At 42.8% G+C, this 18,449-nt stretch overlaps 1 protein-coding gene across 3 annotated transcripts in view; it reads left to right on the top strand.

The window, feature by feature from the left end:
* The window catches only part of fam13a (family with sequence similarity 13 member A), an 80,438-nt gene that overhangs the window by 60,246 nt on the left and 1,743 nt on the right, over positions 1–18,449 (top strand). For 2 of the 3 annotated variants that reach the window (XM_078262258.1, XM_078262249.1), the window contains exons 15-23: positions 7,454–7,607; positions 11,712–11,928; positions 12,014–12,155; positions 13,297–13,378; positions 13,507–13,712; positions 13,887–13,970; positions 14,687–14,782; positions 15,726–15,809; positions 17,547–17,743. In XM_078262258.1, the coding sequence (XP_078118384.1) occupies positions 7,454–7,607; positions 11,712–11,928; positions 12,014–12,155; positions 13,297–13,378; positions 13,507–13,712; positions 13,887–13,970; positions 14,687–14,782; positions 15,726–15,809; positions 17,547–17,743 (1,262 nt within the window). The remainder of the gene's footprint in view (positions 1–7,453; positions 7,608–11,711; positions 11,929–12,013; positions 12,156–13,296; positions 13,379–13,506; positions 13,713–13,886; positions 13,971–14,686; positions 14,783–15,725; positions 15,810–17,546; positions 17,744–18,449) is intronic. The other variant, XM_078262267.1, reaches the window with a different exon arrangement.

Raw genomic sequence — 18,449 nt, 5'->3', positions numbered from 1 at the left:
AAAGCGCTTGTATTTGCTGCTTTGTCAAGTAATAGGATCTGAGTGTCTGTGGCAACTTTCCCACCCTAAATTCAAATGCACGTGCACAGTTAGTGTTAGTCTCCCCGTCTGCCCAGGTGGAGCTTGACAGTGCCTGTTGTGCTGCGTTTTAATGTAGCTACTGCTCTGGTTTATTGCCATTTCTTTAAACCAATCACAAATGTCATGGGCAACGGTAAGCTCCGCACTGAGCTGCTGTAAAATAGTCGTGCGAGAGAAAACTCAGATTGGACAGATAGTCTAGCTAGCTGCCTCAATTTAACATGCAGAGCTCTGAGGAGCAGTCAACCATACTCCTCATAAATCCACTGGAGTTTAAAATTCCAACACAAAGGAAACGAACATTGGCGAAAATACATTGCGAATTTTTACGATTCGTTCTATGGCCACGCCAAGACCCGCCCTTCAATAGCATTTATTGGCCAGGTGTCCATGCTTACGCAAGGTAAAGTAACCCCATTTCTACAGGTCCTATCCCCTGACCAATCGGCAATCCTAACCTTAACCACTTGAGGTCAAATGCCTAACCCCAGCCAATCAAGCTGCTTTGTAGGGCGGGTCTTGGAGTGGCCATAGTAGGATTTGTAAATTTGCATCCCGGAAGTAGAACGTCAAGTGTTATTTATTTTAAACTGATTGAAACTAATGAAACTTTCAGTCGTCTGCTACACTGTTTAGCTTGTGCTTCCGGTGATTCTGCCATCCGTCATGGCTTCATCACGTGTTTGTGGTCACGTGTTTGCAACGGGTGAATGGACTACGCCGCGGGCCTATTTTCTTTTTGTACAGGGTGGTAGGGGAAGACTCATGAATATTCATTAGGGAACTCATCCCTGAATGGCTAGTACTCGTTGCCTACTCTGGTTGGGTTGGTTAGGTTTAGGCAAGAGGAGTGGGATTGGTTATGGTTAGGGTAAGAATGTCAGGGCGAGCCAATCAGGGATGAGTTCCCTAATGAATATTCATCTATCACCCTGCAAAAAAAAAAAAGTGCACCCCGCAGAGAGCTTCGGGTATCACTATCACTTGCCATTCCGACTGCTCACTCATTACCATTAGGTCGGGCTTCGTGTCGGAAGAAGGCAGCACCACCACCACCAACACCCCCCTTATTTTATCAATAAAGGGCGTACATTTTCTATGGGCTCAAGAGTTTTCCTACCTGCACTTTCTGATGCTCAGGTTAGTTCAGATGTTAGCACTGTTAGCCGTGTTGTGTCAGTTAACGTTAATTATGTTAGCAATGTGAGCGTCATACTCTGCGAATAACCAGCTAACATTATTTCACATCATGCCACAGTGGTTAGTAGGGTGTTTGTGTCACATTAGTTAGATGCCCGCCCACTGCTCGGCTAAGTGCACTAGCTAAATTTTCCCGGGCTGGGCGAGCACAGTTGCGTTTGCACTGTTGATCGTGTTAGCCACATAAGCTAGCCGCTGCCTCTGTCATCTACGCCGCTGTGCGTTTCCACACACGGCTTGCATCTTCATGGATGTATTAGCTCTTAGCTCATCTTAGACTAAACAACTTATATCTGTGTGGACTGGAACATGTGAATGCATCGTCATTCAGTCGACACCTCACTTTCCACAAACAAATGCTGTTAGCTTGGTCTCTTATTTACAAACACGGTTTCGCCTCATAAGTATCTCATATGGAATAACAGTGACATATTATTCAAAAACAAATCCTTATTTGAGTTGGTTTAACAATAATATTCTATTTATCAAACAGTTATTCAATGCAGATGGTCTTCTAATGAATTACTCAGAATTTTTGTCCTTCTGTAACAACCTTGTCACCCCAAAAGAGTTTGTTATTGTAATGGATGCCATTCCAAAAGGTGTGATGATGTTATTAGAGGTAACACTGAACCACTTCCTTCTCCTTGTCTGTTGTCATTGAATGACACAATAATAGGGAAAATATGTCTTTTAACGAGCCCTTCAACCTGAAACAGAAGGATCAGATCCCTCTTTCAAAAGAACATTGTCACCACCCATATGTAATCCATTACTGGGGAAGATTTCTTTCAAATATCTGGTGGAAAAAAGTTTGGACCTTATCTTCAAGATATTTAATCACAGACAAACCTCAAGATTTCTGTTTTAAACTTCTTCATCGGTCCTATCCAGCAATACATTACTTGCAAAGACTAAAAAATGACATTGACTGCTCTTTCTGTGGAGTTGATCGTGAAACAACCATACACGTATTTTGGAGCTGTCCTTATACTGTCACTTTTTGGAAAGACTTTGCCCAATATATCTGCTGTAACATTTCTGTCAACTTTTCTCTGCTGTACAAAGACATGCTGTTTGGTTTTTATGATGTCTGCATTCTAGAACAAAAACAGTATTACATCAATCTTTTTATTATCTTGGCAAAATTTCACATTCACAAAAGTAAATTCTGTAACAGAAAACCTCAATTTAAAATCTTTATGAATGAAATGCTACAATACTTACAAACTATTCAGCACTCTACAAACCCTAAAGCCTTAAAGACTCTTGATATTTGTAATTTTCTTAATTGCATGAACTGCTAAATAATTTAATGTATTTTTATGTTTTTTTACTCTTTCATATTTTATATACCTCCTGACCCCTGGTATATATGTATTTTGGAATTTGTCATTGTACTTGATTTGCAATAAAGATTTTTTTTTTTAAGTCCCAAAGGTGCGCCTGCAATTAGTGGTGTGCGATACTGCAATATTTGTAATATAATTTTGATATGCTTGTATAATTTTGTTGTGTTACCACTGTATCTTACAGCCTTTTTACAAATCATATAGCTTGCCGTTGTTTCATTTTCTGAAAATATAGCCACACGGCGCTCCTCTTCCTCTCTGCCATTCTTCTGCAGTCTCTGTCCTGCTTTTGTGTGTGTGTGTGTGTGTGTGTGTGTGTGTGTGTGTGTGTGTGTGTGTGCGCATCATGGATGTATTAAAGGTGCACTATGAGTTCCTGCATGGTTTCGGCGCAATGTCATCTCTGCTTGATCCGCTAGCTGCCAGCCCCCTGAATACACTGTGAAAGGCAACACAGGGCGTAAACGTCAAACAAACACTAGAGGCACAGGCTGTGCACCAAAATACAACAAACCACTCTAGCCAATCACCGACAAGATGGTTGGGGGAGGGGGTGGGGGTTAGTGACAGTTAGTCATGACAGTTACGGAAACATGGGGGGAGGGGCGAGCTTGCTCTGTTTTGTTTGAAATTTACTTGGAACGTCAAAAGAAGTGACCGTGCAGGAACTCATAGTGCACCTTTAAGGCCCTGACACACCAACCCGATAATCGGCCGTCAGACAGTCTGGCGAGGTCAGTGACTAGAGTCTGTTTGGTGTGTTCCGTGCCGCTGTCCGTTTGAGGGGCCGTCGGCCTTTGTTTTGGCCAACCTGACTTGCTTGTTCGGAGGGTGGACAGTCGGACTCATGACCAATCTGATTGGTGGAGCGCTAACCCGGAAATGACGAGCGGGATGAGCCTGACTAACGCCTCTCAAAATCTGATGAAAATCTTTTAAACTGAACTTTGTCGATCCAAAATGAAGACAGATTCAGCAATTGCATGGCCTATTTCTCGCTTAAAATGTTTCCAGAAACACGTCTCAGCGAACGATCTTCGTAAAATATGAGATTGTATTCCGAACGAAGCTGTCATTATGCCCGTTTGAAAAATCGGGGAGCAGCCAGACCCACGTGAGGCGTTTGTCCAATCAGCTGCCGGTTTTAATGTTTTGCATGACAATAGAGTTCAACAGTCCCGCCCACAGCGGGTTCCGGGAGTGAAAATACAATGCAATTTTTGCATTGATAAATTGGAGTATAAGCCATAAAATCGTAACCGTCGATGATAGACCAGCATGCCGACATGACTAAGCGATTGTATATGCTCATATAGACACCACAAATCATGGGGCACTACCCTTGTTTTGAGATAAATGTCTTTTATTCGCGATGTCTTGGATAAGTACTTCATTACCCACAATCCTGAACAATCCCACAGTGATGCCTCTGATTGGTGGAACTCATGCTGGTGAGGTGGGGTTGTGTCAGTACCCGATCTGTGCTGCCTGCACGATCCATCCCAAGGATTTACCGAGGGGGTAAGCTTCTCCTCGGACCGCGAACCTCCTATGGCGCCATTTTGATGCTACCAGGCCATCACCTCCCGTTAGCATTCCATTGACTGCCATTCATTTTGGCGCCACTTTGACAGCGAATAACTTTACATCTGAAGCATTTAAAGACTGTATTTGTCCATTGTTTATTTCTAAAGAAACACGACAATGTATAAAAGGCTCCATTACCTTGTACCTCACGTTATGGCTCCGTAGCAGACGTTTTTGTAAAAATAGGCTAACAATTGTGTCATAACCACGTGACTTACTGTCGCATAGTAGAGGAATTACCGTATAGTACAGGAGAGGCGCGCAGGCAGTTTCGTCTCACATTAGCTGTTTAAGTGTAATTACTAATGTTTACTAGCATTTTAGTTAGCAATAATTAGCCTGTGCCTATGTTATCTCCTTACATATACCTACGCTTTCCGTCTCTGCAATATTTGGAATGATTGAGATTTCTCTTGGCACAGCTACCAGAAGACTTACAACTTTCAGACACGTTGCTCACGTCATATTTACATCTCTACATCTCTCTCAGTTGGAGGCTGCGCAGTAACGCTCAGCCATCACCGGAAAAGTGCTTCTAATGGCCTTCACTGGTCTCCGTCCAGAGTAATGGGATCTGTTGGTCCATTATATATATGTCAATGGTTCCGAGGCACTTTTTGGACCTCAGGGAGCCAACTGATCAGTCCGACTACCTTTTCTGCCAACGGTCGGCCGTCGGGTTAGTGTGTCAGGGGCTTAAGAGAACTACTGCTGGCCACCGCCGGGCTTGGCTGGTTGCTTGCTTGTTTGCCTGGCGCTGGTCAGTCACGTGATGGTACAACATCAAATCACAAGAGGGGGAGGAGCAAAGATGCCTGTCCCCGCGATGTGACCATAGACTGTATATGGCTGTGACAGGAGCGAAAGCAGCGGCATTTCTTACACAGAGACACAAACAACCAGGTCGCCTCTTTGATGAAACCCCAGCAGTGCATACTGGAGAGAAACTGAAATTAAGGTATCGCTCTCATTACACTGGTATCGATCAATATCAACGTTGCTATCGATATTTGGATCGATCCGCCCACCAATAGCAGTTACATCTTACTGCCAAAACTGCCGCGCTAGAAACAACCGAACTCAAATCTTACGGACAACATTCATAAGTTACTTGAGAACAGACTGTCATTATGTTAATGAACCAGGAGTCTTAAATCTGTGAATCTGCATACGTAACACTTAAAAAATGAATTGTTATTGATTCATTACAAAAAAAAGTTCTAATTGGCACAAAACCAATAACAATAACACCTATGAAATCACCATCACTAACGTTACTTGAGCATGAAAGTTCTTTATTGATATTGGAAACGGTAGTTTCATCAGGAATATTTGACTTTTATTTGTTTGTTTGGCTGGTGGTTTGTTTGTGTGCACACTGGGTACAAGCTGATACAACTGAACATCATTGCTCTGAATGTTAATTCGAGGAAAATGTGGGCCACAGGCCGCCAGACCAACTGGAACCCCTACCAGGCCAGAAGCATCTTTTTTTAATACCAAAAATCCATTGTGTTTCCGCAATATTCATTCACCGCACTTCCGGGATTCCATGAATGAGGCAACTGTCTGTGGTTAGTTCACGTATCTAGCAGCAGTCGAGTGTTAACTAACTTAAACAGCTAGAGCAGTCAGTTGAACAGGTGAAGGGAAGATAACGTTGTCGGTAGCCTACCGGTTACAAACAGGCTCGGTAATAAACGACACGTTAACATGCTAACAGATTCGGTATTGTGTTTTATAGCTAAGCTGGACCAGAGAATATTCGGTTAAAACAGTTGGATGATGCTGTTCTGCCCTTGTTCTCCGTGAAGTTTGCTGGAAGTGATTAGCTTCTTATGTGGAGTGAGCACTGCGCCAGGGAAAATAGCCTTTAAATGCTACATTACAAGGAAATAACGGGAGTAACGGGCGAACCAGCTTAAAAGTGGCAAGTTATTTTGTTTTTAAATAAGTGCTTTGTAGAAGCTGATACAGCCTACTTATTTATAGAGGAGCTAGGGAGGGGGGGTCTTGATTTGAAAAACAGTGACGGTAAGAGCTACTATGATTATGTTCTCTGGTCACTAATACCACTTTGTATCCTCCATGATTCCCAAAGTTATTTCTCTTGTAACAGCTGAAGAGGCATGATTACTTTCTGTTTTTGGCCTCGCTTCAGCACAACACACACACACACACACACACACACACACACACACACACACACACACACAAACACACTTGAGACTAATTATGTTGTTGCACCTTTATCTTGAATGAACCTGCCAACAACAACTTACTATCATGAACATAAAAACAAAACAGGGGCTGTTGTAACCAGATTCAAGTGCACTCCTTCCTGTAAGCCGTCTGTGGCATTTATGAGGTCTAGTAGCAGTGTGTCTTGATCTGTTTTTCCTAAAAATAGCTTGGTCCCACGCCCAGAAAGAGGAAATGGGACTCCCATGGGCTTAGTGCTAAGTGATCTATGGACACGTTCTAAATACATGACCCGCTGAGTATGTTGTTTCCCCAAATTATTAACATTATGTGAGCAAATAAAATCGAGGAGTGGAGTTTGAGAAAGTTTAAGATAGGAGAGAGAGGAGAAGCTGGTGGGTGATGGGTAAACAGTGGGAAAAACAAATAAGTAATGAGGTGCTGGAGGAGAAGGCTTGCATGTAATATGTCTGGTTTGAGCTGGATGTTTGTCTGCAGAGAATGGCAGAGAAAAAAAAAAATCACCCAGTCAGCCTACGTGTGCTAGCTCACAATCTGTTTTCTTTTTTTTGTCCTCACCTCCCTCCCCCTCTTTCTCTCTACCACCCATCCACCCCTCCCTTCTGCTCTTGCCGCTGTGAAACAAACAAGTCCAGAGCAGTGCTAGGGTGGGGAATATATGCATGTCAGGCAAAAGAGAAAGCAAGGAGGACTACTGTTAAGAGAGAAAATAAGGGAAAGAGGAAGGGAGGGGGAGAAAGGGAGGGGTGAGGGTTTCCAGTGGGTGAAAGACAAGGCGGAGCCAATCCACTCTTGCTCTCTCTCTCTCTCTCTCTCTCTCTCTCTCTCACACAGCCAAAGACAGATGGGCGGATGTTTTGGCAGTAGAGGCAGCCAATCGAAAGCAGGGAGCAGCCCCTTCTCTTAGGGCAGGGCCATTATGTGGGAGTGTGTGGCTCAACTTAAAGACTGTGTTCACAGGCTGGTCATCGTCGTTGAGCACTCTTTTCTTTTCTCTCATGGTGTTGCAGACGTTAAGGATGAAGATCCAGGAGTCACCCGTCACTTGTGACACGGGAAGGGTCGGCGGCGGAGAGGTGCGAGGCTCGGACTCAGACTGCGAGAGCTGTGAGGACGTGCCCCAGCTGGACCTGACAGCACTTACTGAGGAAAACAACTGGGGAGGTAAAGCGTTAGGCCATCCAATGGTTGTTTTCATGCTTAGATTGTTCTCTTACATGCAATACTTCATTGCTAGATAGGTCCAATACTATCTGGAATATACACCTTTTCACACAAACGTGTCCCAACAACCTACTCGCTGCCTTCCACCCAGCTCTGCACATGGGTGTCTGGGTAGCAGCTGCACACCTTCTGCTGCCTCTCCTCCTCCTGCTGATGCAGCTTCTTCTGCCTCTCCTGCTGGATTTAATTGTAAATGTAATTGTTGATCCTCTTAAGTTCTCTAGCCACCTATATTTGGCGGAGAAACACACACTGGATACATGCTTGTTTACCTGGCTAGCAAGATAAGGCAGCACTGCAGACTGTTTGTTGTTGTTGAATCGGGCCACATGGGAACCATCTTGAATTCATCTCTCAAGAGAAAATATTAAGGTGTAGCTAAGTTCAGAGCGCCTGGTGGTTTTATTTAAAGAGCAAGCATTGGGTTTTTACCAGGATGTATCAGTTACTTGGCAATTTCTGGCACTGAGTTGTTTCCAGACTTTGCCGCTGCTGTAATTCCCAGTCAGAAATCAATCATTACATGGGAGATTGAATGATGATAACAGTGTACCCATCGGCTGTATAAACTTGGCTTGCATTCAGAGAGTTTATTGATTTATTAGTTTATTGAATGTTAAAAAAAAAAGAAAGGGGGAAAAAAAAAAGTCAGTTTAAATTTGACATAATGAATGTTTGCTCTGTCAACACAGGAATAAAGATGGTGATTTTGCATTCAATGGCAGCTTTGCAGAAGATCACATTTTAAATGCATTGAATGAAGTATGTTGGATTATTTTATTGATGCTGGCTTATCAAGTTTCTAATGCAGAGTTTGCAGAAATAGTTGCGAGCATTGCATTGTGCTTGTTATTAATGTGTTTGTTCATGCAGTAGTGTTGGTGTTTGTGCAGAAAGGAAATCATGCACAATCGCACTGCACTGAGACTGATTGTTTTGTTAGGACGTTGCGACACAGTGGAGGTGGGTGGAAGTGTCTTGTATGCATTCTGCTGAACTGTACACTGGAACAATAACCAACAGGTTCATTTCCTACAGATAGGTGCAGTTGAATGGCATGTTTTGACATCTTTCCGCTGCAAACATTTGTCTTCACTCCCACCATCTCCACCACCACTGTTTTCTGTTTGATGTGGCACTCAGAGCAAAATTGTTCCATGCAATAAATCTCTTAACTTTAACAGCCTCATGTTCGGAGCATGAGCAGACGATTGCATGTTTTGTGGAGCTCTCTAGTGGCCAAATGTGAAACGTGAAAAACAACTGTAAGAGGTGGTTGTTGTTGCTTTGCAGCATTTGCAGCACGAGAAGTTGAGTACTTAAATATTGTACCTGAATCAACGTTTTCTCCCGTCCCTATAAAGGTGTGGTGTTAGTTGGATTAGCTCCTTCAGTCCGTACACGATGTCTCTGATTGTGTGCGCTTGTAATTAAAATGCAATTTGCCTGAGGGATGATGTAGGAAATTTACATTCCAGATGGTTGTTTTTATGCTGAAATTATGAAGACATTTTGTATTAGATCACTTGTCCTTAGTGTTATTTTTCTTTTCTTTTTGCCTCTTGTTAAATCTCCTTCCTGTACATTCTGTCCTGAATACATAACTGGGTTCGTGGCAGCAAGGACACCATAAGGAGCCTGCATGATTGGCTGTGACAGGTCGTTCAGACATACAGTATCTCCTTTTAGGTGCATGAGATGGTGAACAGATCAGGTCCCTTGAAGCACGAGTGCTTAAGTTGGGCTTGCCATTGCACAAACTGCAATTGTGTAACTGTATTGTGTAAAGTTGAACTTGTGAGTGTAGCTGGCATGTTTATTCTTCACGAAGGAGAGCCAAAGAGGGATTTATGTTCCGGCAAAATGAGCCAAGCTGAATAAGCGATTAATAAAGCTGTATAATGGTAGTAAGTAATTTTAGGTGATGGGAGCATACTGTACAGAAGGTGTAATACTGTACAAATGGGCTTGCGAGTGGATGAGGGCATTAGGCACTGTGTGCCAGTGCTTGTCGTGATGACCAGATATTTGCCACTCGCCTGTCCCTGTCTGTCTGCCAGCGATGGTGGTAAGAAACTAACGGGCATTTCAACAGGAAGAAACAAGACCCTGTAGCTCATATGTCTCGTTAATTAAGGTTTAGTGAGATGCTTGTTATTTTGATTTCCCATATTTATTGCAACAAGATGGATGTATGGTGGTACTTTCTTACTTCTGTTTCTTTGATTTCATTCCTTCACCTTGTCCTTTCCTTCTCTCTCTTTTTTTGTTCCTCTAGATTCTCCGTTCTTTAACACCCCTTTCCTTGATTTCAAAACCTTTTTTTATTCAAGTTGTTGTGATGGTAAGTGTTATGTTACATCTCCATCAGTGCTGACTTACTTTGCTGCAAATAACGGAGAGAAAGAAAGAAAAGGCTGTCTGAATGACCTTTTCCAGTGCATGGCAACCCGCTTGAATGATTTGGAACATTGTGGACGAGCATCTCACACACACAGCAACCTTTAGTGAAATGGCACACTGGCATGTTTTTGTTTCATTAGTCTAGGTAATCCTGAACCATCGACGAGTGGTTGATTTAAAGGATTAATTTCAAATGCCATAGAGCCTCAGTGGCCGGCTACACTGCTCTGCACTCTGAGCTAGATAATAGAGCTCAAATGAAGTCATTCAGCATGATTGAGAGTTAGACCTGGCGTTGTGAGCGAGCACTAACATGCCAGAGAGTTGCTGCTTGAAAAACTGCACGTACCTAAAAGTACAGGAGGACCCGTGGGACCAGAGCTGGAATTTGAGCTAAGTTGCTTCTCGTACGGCCCAACTCACCCCAGCTAAGAAAAATATGCATGTGCAGTTTTAGATTGGTCGTGCATATTTTCACGTGTGCTTTCTGACACTTTGAATGTTTACACTGATGGTTGGTTTCCCTCAGAGCTTGTTTTCTCTCCCTCCACCTCTTCTCCCTGTCTCTTGACACCTGATGTTACAGGGCTCACCTTTTCTATGAAATCTACGTTATTGTTCCTGCTGAGTTTCATGGTTTCACATAGTTTCTATAGAGTTCTCCCTTCTTATCATATAACAGTGAACTCTGACGTTTCTCTGTCTAGTCTTTCTCTCATGCACACGTGCTTGGACAGACACTCACCAGGTTTGTCTCTTACCATGTAAAGTGGAAACCAAAACACACACTCATCACTGTACCTCTCAACAGGGGTTGTGCCCTGACATTATCCCACGGAGAGCCAGGCATTATTAATAGCCCAGGGATCGTCGGGGGTCTTTGCATGGCTATTTTCACCAGACATAATTATTACCAGAGTGGAGACTGTAACCAGGGGATGAAGGGAGAGAGGGAGGGTGGGCGTGACTCACCAGTTTCAAAACAACATATGTAACTGTCGAGCCCCCCAGAGGATTTTTTTTTTGTCCCACAACGGTTTTAGAGAGAGCAGCTTCATCATGTCCAGTGACTTTCACATCGCCAGAGAGGATCCAAAAAAATGTTAGCAGGGAGAGATATTTCCTTCTAGTGTCTTGGAAGAGTGTGCTGATCTGTGGAAATGAACATATCGTGGGACTTTCTCAGAACATTTTGTCGCATCGTGTATGTTACTTTACATCTTCAAATCTAATTATAGATTATTATTTAGTTCCAAGTTAGCTAAATACGCCCATTTGTTGTATGTAACAAAATGTTCTCCTTTTTATTAGCGAAGAGCAATCTAGATTAGAGCTGCAACAATTATTCAATTCCTCAATTTACAGAAAGCGGTCATCCTTACAGTAAAAATGCCAAACATTTCAGCTGGATTGGAAGACAGGACTTTGGGGCTCTAATAACCTATGATGGCTATTTTCCACTATTTTTTGACATTTTCTAGAGCAAACCATTAATTAATTAATTGAGAAAATAATCTGCATTTTAATCAATATCTGGGGGGGAAAAAAACATTAGTTGCAGCCAACAATCATTATCCATTCAATTCATATTTTCATTTTAAAACAGCAACTAAGTTATCTATTTGTTGTTGTGTTTTTCAGAACCAGTCCCAGCGTACTCGCCACTGCAGAGGGAGAGCATGGACCGCGAAGAAGCCCGACTGTCCCCTCATGCCGGGGGACGTCTGATCCGCCAGCTGCTGGAGGAGGACAGCGACCCGATGCCGTCCCCGCGCTTCTACGCCTACGGACAGAGCCAGCAGTACCTGGACGACACTGAAGTGCCTCCCTCACCACCAAACGCGCACTCATTTGTCAGGTAAACATTTGACATGTTTGTTTTATGAAGAGGCAAGTAGGAAGGAGCGGTCAGTGGAATTAACAACATGCCTGTATCTCTCCAGTCGCAGGCGGAGTTCGTCTCTTGGCTCCTGCGACAATGAGAGGGAGGAGTTGACATCCGCCCAGCTCACAAAGAGGATCCATGTACTGAAGAAGAAGATCCACAGGTTTGAGGAGAAGTTTGAAGAGGAGCGGAAATACAGGGTAGGTGCAGTAGCAACAATCGTTTTCATTTATAACTAGGGCTGTCAATCGATTAAAAAATGTAATCTAATTAATTACATACTCTGTGATTAATTAATCGAAATTAATCGCATACATAATTAGCGGTGCCTGAACCGATACTTTTTAAGAAAGTAAAAAAAGAAAAGGAGAAAAAAGGTTACTAAACAACAGTTTGTGGCATTAAAGAACAGCTTGTTTATTGCTAAGGCCATATGGTCAAAATTAAATGATTTAATAATAATGTATAACAATAACTTATTTCACTAGTAAATTGCTGTTGAACGACAAACAACCACCAGATGGGAAAAGGACATTTACAATAACTTCAAATGCACTACGAAGCTGTAGTTTACCAGTTTCATTGAACGCACCGTGTTGTTTTTCCGACGGCAGCTGCAGATTGTTACATCCCGGTGTTGAATCCTCTACAGTAAAACACAGTCTCACTTTACACCGTTTAGCGTTAGCTGTCAGCATTTTAACCGTGTTTAATCCAGCTACTAGCTAGCGGTAGGCTAACGTTAGCTGCTGTCGATTATAGTGTTAACTAGCGTCACATGCAGCGGTGTTTGTGTTGCCTGTATCTTCTCAGAGAGAAGCGCAGACATATCAGTGGCACCAGATTTCGGTAGCCAGGGTTGGCAGGAAGAAGATTTTTACAAGTAAATGTTCCAGTTAATGATCCAGGCAGCACATTCTCATCTCCCTCCTTCATTTTACAGTCCAATGGTGGCTAGAACGGCTCCGGGTCAAACGTCAATATGGAATGGATTAATCTGCGTTATTTTTTCTCTGATTAATTAATCGAAATTAACGCGTTATTTTGACAGCCCTATTTATAACATCTGAATCAAAAGACATATTTTAAAAACCATCAACAAGGTTAATGACTGTCTGAAGAGACTCATTAAAATTGATTATCAATAGAGAATAGAGGTCTGCAACTGTTTTTTTTTTAAAGGCCAATTGCCTCATAAAAAGGCTGATAATCCCAAAGCTTTAGTTGAGATTCATGGTTAATACAGGTAGGATTCACGTGAGCAATAATTACAGGTGCTGCTGCTTCATTGTGAAAGGAGAATCTGTTCTCATGTGTTCTATCGCATTCTTTTCCATCCAGCCCTCCCACAGTGATAAAGCTGGAAACCCAGAGGTGCTGAGATGGGTCAATGAACTGGCCAAGCTTCGTAAAGAGCTGAAAGGTAAGACAGAGAAATGACAAGCACTCCTAAACCCAGCTGACAGATTGTCTGTACTGAGGATCAAAACCAAAATCAACAAAGCTCATATATGTATTTTTCTTCCTGTTTCTCCTCTTTGTCCACATCAGAAAACAAGCTGATGAAGTCTGAAGAGGACCTGCCGCCTCTGACCCGCCAGCGCAGCAACACGCTGCCCAAAAGCTTTGGCTCTCAGCTGGAGAAGAAACCCCAGCAGGAGAAAGTGCCGAAGCCTCCGGTGGAAAGCAGCCTGGAGGCGATTTTGAAGAAGCTGCAGGAGAAGAGGGAGGAGGTGAACCGCCCCGAGGACATCAAGGTAAGACCGTGGCGGCATTTCACAAGGACGAACAAAATAAAACATGGGCAGACATGAACTGCAAATGGATGTTTTGTGTAAGAGAAACCGCATGGATTTCAAAGCAGGCAGACACAGAGTGAACCCAGGTCATTTCTGAACTTTGAAGTTTTGATGTTTCACTTCCTGTCCCAGGATATGACACGGGAGCAGATCGGCGCAGAGAAAGTCGCCCTGCAGAAAGCTCTTCTCTACTACGAGAGCATACATGGTCGACCAGTAAGTCCTCCTTTAAATAAACAAACGCACAGATACGTATAGCCTCCACAAAAGGCCAATCCAAACTGCATATCAGATCTCCTGCCAGCCATGTTAGCCCAAACAAAAAAACCTTGTTTACCACTTCATTGTGACCCAGATTGCAAGTCAAGGGTGAATAATGTCTCAGGCAAGAGCCTCAAGAGCTAATGTCTCAAGAGCATGCGCATTTGGTTAGCTTTCACAGTGTGTGTCTGTTAGCTATAAATGAAAAGATGGATGTGGGTTTTTTTTTTCTTTCCTTTTATCTTTATTTGTATTAATTTATGCTATTTTATAATTTGTGTTGCCGTGAGGAGCTTCAGCGACATTTAAAGGACAACGCTGCTGAAAAACTGGACTGCAAAGGATCTGACACACACTTTGTTTGATGTCAGACCCAAATCCAATTGCAATAATTGCGCTGTCTAATCCCTGCTAGTATTGTGGTATATCAGGAAGTGCAGCTGACCTTTCCGTCACCTCCTCACACTGTGTTCCTCAGTGGTTTGTTGTTAACGACCTTCACGCTCTGAAGAACGGGCTAAGGGGTTGTTGTAGGCCGGTCTGGGTTAGCTGTCATTTTGTATTATGTTAGCGCTGTAGCTAGTTAGCATGCAGGGAGACAGAGGAAAACAAAAAGAAGCTAATGCTGTGCTAACAAGGTGTCTTTGTGTCCGTCCTTTGTGCTACTTCAGGTCTCTAAAGGCGAGAGGCAAATCATGAAGCCCCTGTATGACAGATATCGCCTGGTGAAGCAGATTCTGTGCAGAGCCTCCACCATCCCCATAATTGTAAGTCTCGCATCTTAACCTCCCTTCCTTTTCTTTTTTCTCCACAGCTGCCTCCTTGTCCTGCTGCTCTTTGACGAGGGGCAAAGATCACCATGTTGTCAAAGCGTCTGCAGACTCTTAATCCCAGCTCATGTTGGCTTTAGTGCCTGCTGTGTGAGAGCTGTTGGCACAGACACGTTACCCACCTTTCTAAGTCCAGCTTTAGCTGCTCAGTGAATTTCCCCCCCCCCCCACCACCAACCCCCCCCCCCAGTCAGAAAGTAGCTCATAGGTGGCAGATTGAGTTCACCGCAAATGAGAGTGCAGGAGAGGGTTACAAACTGTAAACCTCACTATGATGTGAGGACTTGCCCTGAATTGTAGATAAGAAACCGAGGAAAAAAAAAAACTACGGCCAGTGTTGTTAGTGCTACTTGCATGAACAGTTTTCCCTTTATTTTGTGTACTCAACTATTTAATAATCATTTCTATTATGTAAGATATGATCTGCAGTATATATCCGTTATATAATTCACTGCCTTTAATCCCCATCACACAAATTGGGACCACTGCCATAGTGTTCTGATGCAGCATTTTTATTATCCTGGAACAATTGTTTTTTTTTCCAATTTTATTCTGTTTTATTTTACTGCTCTGTTTTGTACACAAAACATTAGCTGCTGTTGTGATATTTGGACCTTAAAATGGTTTCCACAGAGAGTTTCGTGAGGCTTCAGATAAGTAAACTAATTCCAGTCTTGGCCCAAGTTCAGGACGCTGTTTGTTAAGACTAATTAGAATTATTGTCACTTGGAGTAGCTGGACTAAATAAGGGAAACTTCTGCTCAGCTTCAGCTCAGCTCTGATATAAGTTCAGAGTGTGGGGTTTCCTCGTGGCCTTGCTGTAAACACCAGCGTGAGCGTCTCAGCGTGGTTAACGCCTCCTTTTTAACCGTCACCACAGGGCTCTCCCTCCAGCAAGCGCCGAGGTCCCCTCCTTCAGCCTATTATCGAGGGCGAAACCGCACTTTTCTTCGATGATATCAAGGTGAAGAGCTGCTGCTGCTTGAATAATCAGTCGCCACCTTCCTCCAACCCCACCTCCCCCTCATTTAACTACCATTCACCCCTCTAATGATTCTGATTGCTGCCTGTTGATTGGGCGGTTGCCTGTTTCCTACCAACAGCTTCTGTAGAGACGTTGAATCAGTAGCTGCCTGGACCTGATGTTTGTTGATGATTCTTTTTTGAGTAGTACGTGTTGTGTTGTAAGGGATAATTCTGGTGTATTATACCTTGGGTCTTATTTTATTTTATTTTTTTACAGTTTTGGCTATCGTTTCTTAGAGTAATAATAGCGTTGTACTTACCAAGTTACTTGCTAAGATCTAGTAACATGCAGTGATTAAAAAGAAGGGTTTATTAACCAATATTATTAACCAAATAAAGTAGTTTAGATCACTAATTCCCAACCAGGAGTTCTCGTTCCCTGAGTGGGTTCTTCTGCCGTTGCCGGTGGGTGCATGGGAATATTGTTTGACTAATTTTGGAAATATTTAAAACATATTTAATAAAAAAATCTATCCCCATATTTGTTTCTGTGAGGAAAATTAACAGCAACAAATAGGATTATAAAGACCTGCAGTATATTTATTGTCACAATAGCCAGTGAGCTACCACCTGGTAATCTCGCATTGCCAGACCCTCCTCCACAGTGCTGCGGAGGAGGGTCTGGCAAGTCCACACAGCATTCCGAGATGGTAGAAAAACGTGCTCTCGGTTATTGCCATTTCTTTTAATCAATCACAGTCGTCTTGGGAGGCACTAAGCACCTAGCGGAGCCACGGTGCCGCAGCCAAATAGCCTCTGGAAGGAACTTGTTTTGGTGGAACGTGTACGTTCAAAAGTTGGTTTAGTCGTGCAAAAGAAAACTCAGATTGGACAGATAGTCTAGCTAGCTGTCTGGATTTACCCTGCAGAGATCTGAGGAGCAGTTAACCTTAGTCCTCATAAATCCACCGGAGTTTAAAATTACCACACAAAGAAAGGGGAAGGTAACGGACATCCGGCCAAAAAGAGTGTCAAGTGTTGCAACAATCCCGGAAGTGGAACGTCGTGAATATAGACTACCAGCTAGGTGACACCTGCACAGGACACGCCTGCAGCAACCAGCGTCAGTTGTAACACCTGAAAACCTACATATCACCTACATAAACTAGATAAAAAGCATTGTGAGTCATATTAAATAACAACCAGTTTGATAGCAGTTTGATTTGACAGCTCCTGTGAGTGTCGTCATGTTCCCTGATCTCAGTAATGACTTTGAGTGCAATGTTAGAATAAGCAAAAGAAATCATGGTCAAAGCTACAAAAATAAGACCCAATTTGTAATAAAGCAGAATTATCCTTTTTAGGTGTGTTTTTTTTTTTTAGGACAAACTGTAACCAAGAACTAAATCTGTGCTCTGTGTATTTTCTATAGTTGTTTCAAAACTTTACATAAAGTTGGTTCTCGGTGGACTGTGTGTCTTCTAGTTGAGCCCCTTCACTCACTCCATCCACACATCCTAATGAGTTTAGACATGAATCACAAACGAGGACCATTGGAGTGCATTGTGCTGCTGTACCGTGATGATTCATAAGCATTGGTGACTAACACTGCACGACCCTCATGCACCGCGGTGTTTGAGCCTCGAAGCCGGCCGACAGCCTCACTTTTAATGCCACAGCACGATGTGGCCTCTTCGTCCTCGGGCCACTGTTTGACCTGTTTATGTTTCTGCAGGAGGAAGAGGACGGCTCAGAGGACGACGGAGACTCAAAGACACAGTTCACCCTGACCGTCCGACCCGACCTCAGCGTGCTCGGCTTCCTGGACCACATGGAGGAAGAAGGGGACGGTTTCATTTCGCCCGTGGACGAACTTTCACCTTCTAAGACCATGACGGACATGAGGCTGTCCAATCTGCACTCCGCCACTAAGTACGTTACTGGAAATAGAGAAGACTGTTCTCACATACTGTAATGACAGTGGTAGTGCATTAACACAAATACTGTATTTAAGTACAACATATTTTCATTTAATATTACTTTATACTTCTACCTCTCTACATTTCATGTTGTACTTTGTCTTCCACTATATTTATTTGACAGCTGGAGTTACTGGTTACCTTTCAGATGTTACAGTAAAAAAACAAATGATAAGCGTATAAAATACAACACATTGTTAAAGATTAAACCAGTGGTTCCTGACCTTTTTGGCTTGTGACCCTTTAAGAGAAAGCAGTGTCTAGTTGTCTAGATGTCTATGAGCTGTTCTGTTCCACCAAAGAGACATTTCCTCTTTAAACTTCTCAGATAGTTTCAATAAAACAACAAGTTGACGCCCAGAGAGACAATTTTTCATTAAAAAAAAAAAAATGCAAAGATTAGAGAAAAATTCCACAAAATGACTACAGAGTTTTGTATTAGATTTTTTTTCTTCCTTCCACATTTATCATCTCACGGCGCCCCAGCTTTATCTTGTGACCCCTTGACAGGGCCTGACCCAAAGGTTGATAACCACTGGACTTTACCTAACTGAAACCTAAAAGTAGGTAAAAATAGCTCCCCCTCGAGCAGCTCCAAAAGTAAAACAATGCTTACACATTATTGTATCAGTATTAACAATCGAATAATGTCTTAAAAA

Source organism: Sander vitreus, chromosome 2 (assembly GCF_031162955.1).
Source record: "Sander vitreus isolate 19-12246 chromosome 2, sanVit1, whole genome shotgun sequence".
NCBI classification, from domain to species: Eukaryota; Metazoa; Chordata; class Actinopteri; order Perciformes; family Percidae; genus Sander; species Sander vitreus.
Note: the sequence above shows the minus strand (reverse complement) of the source record. Positions and strands in the feature narration are given on the sequence as shown.